The sequence below is a fragment of the Watersipora subatra genome, chromosome 1, assembly GCF_963576615.1.
Source record: "Watersipora subatra chromosome 1, tzWatSuba1.1, whole genome shotgun sequence".
NCBI classification, from domain to species: domain Eukaryota; kingdom Metazoa; phylum Bryozoa; class Gymnolaemata; order Cheilostomatida; family Watersiporidae; genus Watersipora; species Watersipora subatra.
The window spans coordinates 77,199,261-77,212,547 of NC_088708.1; the positions used below are offsets into that span (position 1 = coordinate 77,199,261).

The 13,287-nt window shown below is 38.7% G+C and overlaps 1 protein-coding gene across 1 annotated transcript; it reads right to left on the bottom strand.

The window, feature by feature from the left end:
- Positions 1–260: 260 nt before the first annotated feature.
- LOC137410498 (peptidyl-tRNA hydrolase 2, mitochondrial-like) lies at positions 261–10,846 on the bottom strand. Its single transcript, XM_068095926.1, has 6 exons — positions 10,784–10,846; positions 10,220–10,445; positions 9,661–9,760; positions 6,094–6,214; positions 2,359–2,473; positions 261–703 (listed from the first exon to the last, which is right to left on the bottom strand). The coding sequence occupies exons 1-6, from the start codon at positions 10,798–10,800 to the stop codon at positions 617–619; spliced, it is 666 nt and encodes a 221-aa protein (XP_067952027.1). The 5' UTR covers positions 10,801–10,846; the 3' UTR covers positions 261–616.
- Positions 10,847–13,287: the final 2,441 nt, after the last annotated feature.

Here is a 13,287-nt window from a genome sequence, read left to right on the forward strand (position 1 = left end):
TTGTTAATATACATGTAGGTCGTTTTCAGCTCGAAACCTAAAGATTGTTCATGTTCATAATATGTAACTTACCTGTAAGTACATGATGGTCGAGTTTAGCACTGGAGATCTTAGTTGCCCAGGGCAAGGGTTGCAATGAGTTGTTTATAAGAAGATCTTGTGATGCCACTTTACTAAGCTCATTAAATTAATAAGACCATTATTATTATTATTATTAGGTGTCAGGTATTGCGGTGAACGGTTCACAGAGTGGCAGAACATGCGAGCAAACAAGTTTATTCAGAGCTCATATACAAAAAAGGCACGAATATTTTAGCAACTAAAACTTATAGCAAGCATTCCTTCACTAAAGAGTGAGCTATCAACAAAAAATACAACACACTGTACAGCGACAGACCAAATAATAGGAGAGGGCATCTAAGAATCTAAGAGAATGTAAAAACAATATACAAAAGTTGTTAGATTGTACTAACATAACTCAACTCATAAGCAAAACTGCAGACTGGGGTGCGTATGTAGAGTCCGAGTGTAATGAACATTATAACACAGGGAAACGGGTGACTGCATGAACTGTTGAACACCTCTAGATTGGTGCTTGTCTCCCCTCTAGTCACCATTACAACAGTTGCAGACTTCCAGTGACTTTGTTCACTTCTCTGGCTCTTCCGAATATGGCGAGGCAGGTAAAAGCACCTGCCATCACCTGTGAAACAATTGTACAGCATGAGTTGACAAGACCAATAGTGGTAACTAAAAACCTGACTTAATCCAAAACGATTGTCTTAGACAAAGCCACAGCAAATGTTCAGCAAAAGCCAAACTACCGAGTGTTTCCGTAAGTAATGCAAATCCCTCACTGGCTTATCTAATTAAGAAAAAAAAGGAATTTGGCTGTACCTCAGGGAGCTCTTCTGATTGGATAAACTTTAATAAGAAATCCGGAGAGCCAAGCTGGCTCTGGAGCAATTAGAAATCTCTGCTGAGCTAACCACTGCCCTTCCTCCTTTGGAAGTCTTTTTATGTTCTCGACCACAGTGCGTGGTATTTACTGCTACTTGCATGCTTCTGCACGCTATACTAATTATAACACTATGCTCTACTTGATGTTATGCATACTCAGCAGGTTGTATTTAATTTGAGGTGGTGCATACTCAGCAGGTTGTGCTGCACTAAGGTTAGACATACTCAGCAGGTTGTGCTGCACTAAGGTTGAATATACTCAGCAGGTTGTGTTGCACCAAGGCTAGACATACTCAGCAGGTTGTGTTGCACTAAAGTTGAATACACTCAGCAGGTTGTGTTGCACTAAGGCTAGACATACTCAGCAGGTTGTGCTGCACTAAGGTTAGACATACTCAGCAGTTTTCGTAAAAACACATCTCAGAGATTTCTTTGACTTCAGCAAGCCGTAAACTTCCAAAAGGTATTGTGGTATGACATCAAACACACGCAAACATTAAATTCTCTAGTTATAACAAATGTAAATTTAATACCATAATTATTCTAACACCACAATCCATAATCTCATAATGAGCCTGTGAAGAGCTTCAACTCTTTCACTACCGCAAACGATGTATCGGCTCAGGTTACCTTCTCTTTGTGGCCGGAAGCCGATACATCAGCTTCTACACAGTGCATTAGTTTATCTATGATTACTCAGCTTTCGCTCCACATTGACCAATAAGATTTGGTTTCCATGAATACAAGCTTGTTGCTAACGATATAGACTGATTAGCAGGCCTCTCACTAGCTGCTCACTAATTATTAATCAGAAAGTTCACCGCGGAAAAAGCAGACAAAAAATCCCGCGATCGTTTAAGCTGTGAAGCTTCTAACATTCTTAGCCATAGGAACTCCAGTAACTCTATATCAAGTGATTTTGACTCTTCTACTGCATGTATTTCATGTGAAAAATTGTAATAGTAACCGACTATTAAGGCGACAGTCAAAATACGACTATCGAAATCGCTGGCAAAATATTGTTGGTAAAGTTTGTAAAATTTTTTACCGTTTTTAAATAAATGAAGTTAATTTAAGATTTTTTAAAAATTTCCTAATAAAGTATTTTCTTTTCAACAACCTGTTTTTAAATTAAGAGGATATCTTCATTCTTATTCAAGTTATCACAAAATTAGTGACGTTATGTCAACATTTGTGTGAATAACCAAAATATATTCAGGCAGAGCTAGAAATAAATTCGGTAGCAAAAGAGTTGAACAACAGAATATAGTAGGAGTCACTCTCTCTCTCTCTACCAGATGAGCAGGCAAATCCCTGAGTTTAGCGATTTCTCTCACTTGCTGGGTTAGTGTGAGTAAAACAAAACAACTACTCATAAACTTCAGTATATAGCCTCACCTCAGTTTTACCAGCATCCTGTACCTGCGCGTAGGCCAACTGCTCATTAGATGCCTTGTCTTTCAGGTCCAAAAAATGTTTTGTGTCCTTGCATTTCGTCACTATTTTCTTTGACCTGTGATTAGTCAAGGTTGAAACTATAAAGTTGCCATGGAAGTAAAGGTGAGACCATACGGGCTTCACATCAAGTGCAATCATGTAATGGCATAAGCAACCATGTAATCGCATGACAGGCTCATTTTTATGAATTACAGACTGACTTCGATCAGCTTCATATGCACAAGAACTTTGAGTTTATTCCTTACAGACAATTCTTGATGACAGCGCTGGTAGTTGATTTTATTTACCCCAGAGAGGTGGCAGCAGGGTCTATCTTGGTTTGAATATGATTACCTGCATGCATTATTATAATATTGTAATAGAAAACTTTGATATGCTACCAGTTCAAATTTGGCGGCATTTGTTAAGGTTGAGGAACTTTAGATGGTTTTACTCTCAAGAAATGGTGGGAGAAAGGGAATTGAAATCCACCAATATGAACTTTTGAATAAAAATTGCATACAGCAGTCCACAAAATATGAATGATTTGAGAATTGGAATGAAAAGATTGACAGCAAGCAGATGTGACTGGTGTGACAGCAAGCAGATGTGAATGGTGTGACAGCAAGCAGATGTGAATGGTGTGACAGCAAGCAGAGGTGAATGGTGTGACAGCAAGCAGATGTGACTGGTGTGACAGCAAGCAGATGTGAATGGTGTGACAGCAAGCAGATGTGAATGGTGTGACAGCAAGCAGATGTGAATGGTGTGACAGCAAGCAGATGTGACTGGTGTGACAGCAAGCAGATGTGAATGGTGTGACAGCAAGCAGATGTGAATGGTGTGACAGCAAGCAGATGTGACTGGTGTGACAGCAAGCAGATGTGAATGGTGTGACAGCAAGCAGATGTGAATGGTGTGACAGCAAGCAGATGTGAATGGTGTGACAGCAAGCAGATGTGAATGGTGTGACAGCAAGCAGATGTGAATGGTGTGACAGCAAGCAGATGTGAATGGTGTGACAGCAAGCAGAGGTGAATGGTGTGACAGCAAGCAGATGTGACTGGTGTGACAGCAAGCAGATGTGAATGGTGTGACAGCAAGCAGATGTGAATGGTGTGACAGCAAGCAGATGTGAATGGTGTGACAGCAAGCAGATGTGACTGGTGTGACAGCAAGCAGATGTGAATGGTGTGACAGCAAGCAGATGTGAATGGTGTGACAGCAAGCAGATGTGAATGGTGTGACAGCAAGCAGATGTGAATGGTGTGACAGCAAGCAGATGTGAATGGTGTGACAGCAAGCAGATGTGAATAGTGTGACAGCAAGCAGATGTGAATGGTGTGACAGCAAGCAGATGTGAATGGTGTGACAGCAAGCAGATGTGAATGGTGTGACAGCAAGCAGATGTGAATGGTGTGACAGCAAGCAGATGTGAATGGTGTGACAGCAAGCAGATGTGAATGGTGTGACAGCAAGCAGATGTGAATGGTGTGACAGCAAGCAGATGTGAATGGTGTGACAGCAAGCAGATGTGAATGGTGTGACAGCAAGCAGATGTGAATGGTGTGACAGCAAGCAGATGTGAATGGTGTGACAGCAAGCAGATGTGAATGGTGTGACAGCAAGCAGATGTGAATGGTGTGACAGCAAGCAGATGTGAATGGTGTGACAGCAAGCAGATATGAATGGTGTGACAGCAAGCAGATGTGAATGGTGTGACAGCAAGCAGATATGAATGGTGTGACAGCAAGCAGATGTGAATGGTGTGACAGCAAGCAGATGTGAATGGTGTGACAGCAAGCAGATGTGAATGGTGTGACAGCAAGCAGATGTGAATGGTGTGACAGCAAGCAGATGTGAATGGTGTGGCAGCAAGCAGATGTGAATGGTGTGACAGCAAGCAGATGTGAATGGTGTGACAGCAAGCAGATATGAATGGTGTGACAGCAAGCAGATGTGAATGGTGTGACAGTAAGCAGATATGAATGGTGTGACAGCAAGCAGATGTGAATGGTGTGACAGCAAGCAGATGTGAATGGTGTGACAGCAAGCAGATGTGAATGGTGTGACAGCAAGCAGATGTGAATGGTGTGACAGCAAGCAGAGGTGAATGGTGTGACAGCAAGCAGATGTGACTGGTGTGACAGCAAGCAGATGTGAATGGTGTGACAGCAAGCAGATGTGAATGGTGTGACAGCAAGCAGATGTGAATGGTGTGACAGCAAGCAGATGTGACTGGTGTGACAGCAAGCAGATGTGAATGGTGTGACAGCAAGCAGATGTGAATGGTGTGACAGCAAGCAGATGTGAATGGTGTGACAGCAAGCAGATGTGAATGGTGTGACAGCAAGCAGATGTGAATGGTGTGACAGCAAGCAGATGTGAATAGTGTGACAGCAAGCAGATGTGAATGGTGTGACAGCAAGCAGATGTGAATGGTGTGACAGCAAGCAGATGTGAATGGTGTGACAGTAAGCAGATATGAATGGTGTGACAGCAAGCAGATGTGAATGGTGTGACAGCAAGCAGATATGAATGGTGTGACAGCAAGCAGATGTGAATGGTGTGACAGTAAGCAGATATGAATGGTGTGACAGCAAGCAGATGTGAATGGTGTGACAGCAAGCAGATGTGAATGGTGTGACAGCAAGCAGATGTGAATGGTGTGACAGCAAGCAGATGTGAATGGTGTGACAGCAAGCAGATGTGAATGGTGTGACAGCAAGCAGAGGTGAATGGTGTGACAGCAAGCAGATGTGAATGGTGTGACAGCAAGCAGATGTGAATGGTGTGACAGCAAGCAGATGTGAATGGTGTGACAGCAAGCAGATATGAATGGTGTGACAGCAAGCAGATGTGAATGGTGTGACAGCAAGCAGATATGAATGGTGTGACAGCAAGCAGATGTGAATGGTGTGACAGTAAGCAGATATGAATGGTGTGACAGCAAGCAGATGTGAATGGTGTGACAGCAAGCAGATGTGAATGGTGTGACAGCAAGCAGATGTGAATGGTGTGACAGCAAGCAGATGTGAATGGTGTGACAGCAAGCAGAGGTGAATGGTGTGACAGCAAGCAGATGTGACTGGTGTGACAGCAAGCAGATGTGAATGGTGTGACAGCAAGCAGATGTGAATGGTGTGACAGCAAGCAGATGTGAATGGTGTGACAGCAAGCAGATGTGACTGGTGTGACAGCAAGCAGATGTGAATGGTGTGACAGCAAGCAGATGTGAATGGTGTGACAGCAAGCAGATGTGAATGGTGTGACAGCAAGCAGATGTGAATGGTGTGACAGCAAGCAGATGTGAATGGTGTGACAGCAAGCAGATGTGAATGGTGTGACAGCAAGCAGATGTGAATGGTGTGACAGCAAGCAGATGTGAATGGTGTGACAGCAAGCAGATGTGAATGGTGTGACAGCAAGCAGATGTGAATGGTGTGACAGCAAGCAGATGTGAATGGTGTGACAGCAAGCAGATGTGAATGGTGTGACAGCAAGCAGATGTGAATGGTGTGACAGCAAGCAGATGTGAATGGTGTGACAGCAAGCAGATGTGAATGGTGTGACAGCAAGCAGATGTGAATGGCATAATTAAACCAATACAAACATTGCTGCTGAGCGGATGATAAGGATGATAATTTAATCAGTGAAAACTGGAAATACATTCGTTTAGTTTAACAGCTGCCTTACCCCTCTGACATCCATTCTTGTAGAGGAACAACACTTTGAGGATTCTGGCTTAGTTTAATGTAGATGTCAATTGCTGCATGAGCAACCTGCGCTGCAATCTTTCCCTCAGACATCTGTAGCTCTATAAATGGACATTTAATGACTGCAATACAAAATACAAACACCAAGGTAACTTATGTCAAATCTACAAACTTGCTAAAACAGGATTGCCAAAACATTAAATGTGTTGATTGAGAAACATCCCTCGCGTGTACTGCATATGAAATAACAGATGAAGGAACTCCTTGAACAATGTACGAGTAAAAGCTTCTGACTTGCACCGACGTAAAGGTACCCGTGTGCTCAGCTTTGAAAAGGAGCTGCAAAAATGAGGCACTTGTATTTAGAAAAGCGTGCAAGGCCAATCATATGTATATTACAACTCAGTGGAGGTGGTATGAAAAGATCATTCGGAGAACTTTATTAGTCAAATTATCTGACATTTTTGCTGGACATGGTGAGATATACGAACAAGATCCTGGAGCATTTCTGTTACTTCTCACAGACATTGTAGCTATGATAAAATTATATATTGTGCTATAATAATATAATATATAATAATATATATAATATAATATTGTGCTATAATAAATACAATTTTTTTTTACAAAAGTCTATACACGTAGTCACAACTACACCAGCTCAAAGACTAGGAGAAAGTGAGAGGTGAATGCAATAAAAACTAGAGTTGTACTTAGTTGTACTTAGAGTAACTAGAGTTGTACTTAGTTGTACTTAGAGTAACTAGAGTTGTACTTAGAGTAACTAGAGTTGTACTTAGAGTAACTAGAGTTGTACTTAGAGTAACTAGAGTTGTACTTAGAGTAACTAGAGTTGTACTTAGAGTAACTAGAGTTGTACTTAGAGTAACTAGAGTTGTACTTAGAGTAACTAGAGTTGTACTGAGTTGTACTTAGAGTAACTAGAGTTGTACTGAGTTGTACTTAGAGTAACTAGAGTTGTACTGAGTTGTACTTAGAGTAACTAGAGTTGTACTGAGTTGTACTTAGAGTAACTAGAGGTGTACTGAGTTGTACTTAGAGTAACTAGAGTTGTACTTAGAGTAACTAGAGTTGTACTGAGTTGTACTTAGAGTAACTAGAGTTGTACTGAGTTGTACTTAGAGTAACTAGAGTTGTACTGAGTTGTACTTAGAGTAACTAGAGTTGTACTGAGTTGTACTTAGAGTAACTAGAGTTGTACTGAGTTGTACTTAGAGTAACTAGAGTTGTACTGAGTTGTACTTAGAGTAACTAGAGTTGTACTGAGTTGTACTTAGAGTAACTAGAGTTGTACTGAGTTGTACTTAGAGTAACTAGAGTTGTACTGAGTTGTACTTAGAGTAACTAGAGTTGTACTGAGTTGTACTTAGAGTAACTAGAGTTGTACTGAGTTGTACTTAGAGTAACTAGAGTTGTACTGAGTTGTACTTAGAGTAACTAGAGTTGTACTGAGTTGTACTTAGAGTAACTAGAGGTGTACTGAGTTGTACTTAGAGTAACTAGAGTTGTACTGAGTTGTACTTAGAGTAACTAGAGTTGTACTGAGTTGTACTTAGAGTAACTAGAGTTGTACTGAGTTGTACTTAGAGTAACTAGAGGTGTCATTAGCAATTGATATGTTGATGATTTAGTAATTCAATTTAGTAAATTTAATCAAATTTTACATCCCCAAATATGTCGTTAGAATACCACCAAATTTGAGAATGAGATAAGCAGCCATTCTCAGGCTGAAGTCATCTCACAACTGCCTATGGCAAGTTTCACTGTGCGCTCAATGTAATCAGCATTTTCTCAAAGAAGGACGATCTATGAAGTAGCATCAACATAAAATTTAAATTATAAATTTAGTACATTATAAATTAAAAATTTTAAACTATTATAATAAATAATGTTAAAATATAAAAGAAGATGAAAACGTTATTAAACAAACTGTTTTAAAGCAGTGATGACATATATTGTGTGCCATCATTCATTGTGATGGATTTCCACTACAAATATCCGACTCTGTAGCACCTACATAATTTAACGGTTTTCTAATGCTAGTTTTTGTGTGAAATTAAAAGTTATTAAATGATTTAAAATACCGCAAAATATAAAATAATATTGATAGATACAATAATAAATGTTCAAGATTCAAGGTTAACGTGTTGACCATTCCTAGGTGCAAAGTTATGGTTAACGTGTTGACCATTCCTAGGTGCAAAGTTATGAGTTTGCAACTGAAAGTTCAAAGTCAATATTTAATACGCGCTGCCCTTATACATGTAGCTTTATCTGGCAGTCTGCAAGAAATACTCTTAATCATCGTAGTTGTGTGAACAGCCTTACTTATTGTAATGAGAAGACAACTTCATCCTGATATATTAAATAATGATTAATGCTTGAGATCATACATGATGCTGTTGAGTTTGCAAGTCTTTTCGTATGACAATATAACTGGGACCTGATTATATTTTGCTATATTGAGCTACCCAACCAAGATGGCACCTTGAATGTTTGCTCATAAATAATGGAGTTGTAATTTACATTCATGACTATAATTAATGCCCTCCACGGTTGAAAAAGAAATTTGATTCTCATAAAAAACAGATTTAAAAAAATCTAAATTGATTCTTTTGATGTATAGGATTTTTTGATACATATGTAGATAATTGCTTTCACTCATTTTTGCTTATGTAATTTTTTTGTGTGGCGCATTGCACATCTGAATTCTGGTCAACCCACTTTTCTATTTACTTGATTTAATTTACTATTCTTATATTTCTTGAATCCAAGTGATATAAAATTACAAACTACATGTAAGTTAGTGAAGCAGAGCTACTAGCCACCAAATATGAATGCACACTAGATACCCAAAAAGGCAAATAATCTAGCAATACTGGCCAAATGAGTCATCTGTCATACTGGCCAAATGAGTTACCAGTCATATTGATCAAACAGAGTCACCTGTCATTGTGACCAAACAAGTTACTTGCCATAGTGACCAAAGATGTCACTGGCATTACTGACAAATGAGTCACCTGCCATACTGATCAAAGAAGTCACCTGTCATACAGATAAAAGAAATGACCTGCCATACTGATCAAAGAAGTCACCTGCCATACTGATCAAAGAAGTCACCTGCCATACTGATCAAAGAAGTCACCTGCCATACTGATCAAAGAAGTCACCTGCCATACTGATCACAGAAGCCATACCGACAAAAGATAAAGAAGTCACCTAAGCAGCCTGTTGCCTGAGCAGCTAAGCAGTTGCACTATTACATCAGTGGATTCATGATGCACACTTGCCAGCGACCATTACGAACACATGCAGTTTAGTTAGTATACCAACAGGCTCTTCTGGATTAGTTATAACGCTGATAGGAAGCATTCTCAAATAGTGTGATAACATTCTGCCATCACTCATGCCAAATATTTCCCTCTCCTCAGCTGGGCTGAGAAAAGCAAAGGTGATAAGATGGAGCCTTTGATATCTACACAATGCGGAGCAAAGTAATGTGTCATTGTATCATCTTACTGCTTACCCCCATTAACAATAAAGACCATCTTAAATAAGGAGTCTTCATCTGCTATATCCATTGAATCATCAATATCATCATCATCATCATCATCCTCATCAGTGAACTGCAAAAGAAACATTGTAAGACATTACCTTTCATTGTTGGTGTCTGTACCTTATCCAGGGAATTACGCTATATCGCTTACCATTATACCGCTTACTGTTTCTGTTGATATCACAAATAAAACCAAGTGTTGTCACAGGCTGCAGCTGACAATGCATTTACTCACCCCCGAACAGAGTATGAGGGTAAGTAGGAGGCGTAAACCAAAAAATGTGATGCTAGCGCCTGAAAGTTGACTGTTGAGTCCCCAAGGTATAGCCGTCATTCATTTGCAATAACGCAACCAGACATGATCAGCACAGGAAAAATATCAACAACATTTATCGAAATTTTCTCTTACTGAGCACTATAGCCAATAACTCATCAGTGATATTTATCAATGGTGTCCATCAATTGTATCCATCAAATGATATTCACTGATAAGCAAAATATAAACAAAACGAAAAGCTTTGTAGCATACCCTTGGGTGATTTTCAAGGACCCAAGCTGAAGCCTCAGCTTTCAACTCTTCCCCTTCAGGTTGGGGACACAACAGCAAGGAAAAGTAAAGACCCTGCTGAACCCATGATGGGTGCACTTGAAGATGATCTGAGATTGTCGAGACTAAGAGCTCTTGCTCAGGTTTGAGAATAAACTGAGATCCGGTTTCTATAGGAGGGGCTGGTGAATCTTTATTCTTTAAGTTGCTGAATAATTGAAAAAGTTACATGATAGTGAAATGCCAAGCTGTGTTGTATTGCTACAAGCAATGATATGACATGGCATGTTCTAATGTTATAAAGACGCCAAACATTTTCAGATTAAACTGTGATAAGTAGTTATGCAAGGTGACCGACAGCTAGGCGTGAAATTGGCATATTCTAATCAACAATGTTATTAAAGCATTGTGAGCAGCTGTTTATACTAAAAATAAATAATGCAGAACAAAAAGCCAAAAATATTGACATAAAAATTACAAAGTTAGGAAATGGACAACATTTCTTTAAACAAGTTCTGATGATATAAGAATAACATTAAAGAATACCTTGAACTAGTTGCCATAATTATTGCTCAGAAACTGCCATGCAGAGTTGCACCCTCCTGCAAACAGCCAAATTCTACTAGGTATTGGCAAATACAGAAGAATGTCATTATATCAATGTACGTCTAGCTTAAAACTGTACGACGCTGCTTCTATGTTGCTACAACAGCCTGCTTGAGACTGTCATTACAATAGGTACCACGAGTGTGGTTCAACAGTGTGGTTTGATGAAATATAACATACAGACAGAATATATAAAATGGTATGAGCTTATAAGATCAGACGATTTATCAGAGTACGACATTAATGCTTGTACTAGTAATCATATGATCATAGCAATGAATGATCAATATTGAAATGATGCAGCAGTGAATTAGCTGACAAAGTAAAAAATACTTGCAAGAATCTAAAAAGGATAACTCGACACAATTTATAATTTGAATCATACGTACTTTGATATTTGATAAAATAATTACAAAGGCATAACTAGATAGGGTCACCATAAAAATGTGTTTATATCGCTGTGGCTGTGTAAAACAGCATTTAAAATAGAAAGTGGAGAATATTTAATTTACAATGATGTTATTAAGCAGAGAGAATTATATGACATTACAACAAACAAATAGGAAGGTCTACGCCATAATGTGAAAACGAATTGTAAAACAACACTCAGGAGCTTTGACCATTGAACAAAAACACCTGAGAGCAATTCAGAGTGCAATCTTGAATAGTGTTATAGTGGCAATCTGGATAACATTGGTAAAACTGGTTGACAATGGGCCTTGTGCCTTGCACAACTATTATAGTGGGTACCAGTTGCACAGAAGTGTAATAATTTATTTCAAATTTGAAAAAGCTTCATATATGAATAAATTTGATAGTGAGTTTAAAAACTCGGTTAGACAGTCAATAATATTGCTATTACCCAGATATGTACCAAATGGCTCACATGTCTTACTTATGCTAGAGAGTTGATCCTAACACTTGGAAGCCTGAGCCTGACATACTTTAGAGAGTTACTTTCCCATTTTATCATGCACCCAAGGAAACTTGGCCGCATAATTTCACTTTGTTTTCACCCACTTCTAGATTAAGTAGGATTACGAAACTTGGGCGTTTTGTGCTTGATAACTTCTCAGTATGATTCCAAAGTTTTAAGTTGATTGAACTATTAGTTCATGAGGTACTGACAAGTGCTATTAGGTGTCTAGGTGCAGATTAGTGCTGAAATACTGACAAATGGCTGCTGACAAAAAATTTACTTCTAACGATGTACTAGTCGCATTTCTGGGTAATGAAGGCTCAAAAATAGACTCGGATTGTGATTCAGGTAGGTGCTGCTGCTAGTCCAACATTCAGACTAGGCACAGCCTACTGCTGTCGCTGCTGCAAACTAAGATCAGTTCAACAATAAATAAATGGAATTAATTTGAAGACCACACACAATGAGGACTATATTTCTGCATGACTATACAACTAAGCTTTATTTAAAAGGAGTCTAGATTCTCATGTCAATGGTGGAACAAGACTTGACCTTCTTTCATTTACATACACGTATGTATTCTGTCCTACTATAATAACACTAAGTGCATTTGGAGTGGGATGTCCGGGCTTGGGTCATCATAACAATGTTGTTAAAAATTATCTCCCAAAATACACTCACTAAATACATTGCTATGACTTATTTGTGAACGAAGGGCGAAAAGCACTTGAGAACTATCAGTGATAATGAATGTGATCTATTAGGTTCTTCCGTTACCTCAAATACATCAATTTTTCAAAAGAAAGTTAAGTAACTAGCTACCCTAATTGATTTCTGTTTTTCTTTACTGCAGTCTGCGAGCTTAGCATTTCAAATTGGTACTCAGCTCATAAAGAATTGTACTATTCTATTTACTTTCTAAGTCAATGGAACCGTGTTAATACAGTCTAGGATCAGGAGACCTGCTTTTATGTAAAAGACAAGACAAGGTTCTAAAGTGTTAATAGCTGCTGGTTTATTGTGGCAGCAACATTCTGTTTACAACATCTTCTTTGCTCTATCAGCTAAGCTGTCTTAAAAATTGTTTGCTGATTAAGCTTCCCATCTTGTGATCACATGACTAAAAACTTTATCTTGTTTGAAATCCCAGGAAGCATATGCTGAAATTGTTTAAACAGAATCATCCATTGTTTATACAAAATGACTTGTGATACATTTCAGCCATGCATTTGTTAGCAAGTGTATCAATTGCTTAATAAAGCTGCCCGATTAAGGCAAATCATATTTTAGCCTAATGTATATCAAATGCCAATATGATAAAAAAATGAATAATATACAAAATGGGTAAACAAGTATATAAGACTGAAACTTGGATATGAAAAATGATACATGTATTATGATTCTTGACATTTTCTATGGTACTGTGGTTTGGATGAACACAATAGTATGTATGTTTAAACAATGTATTTTTAAAAACATGACCAGTCATACTAAAACTTTTATAATAGCTATCACATTCTTTTGG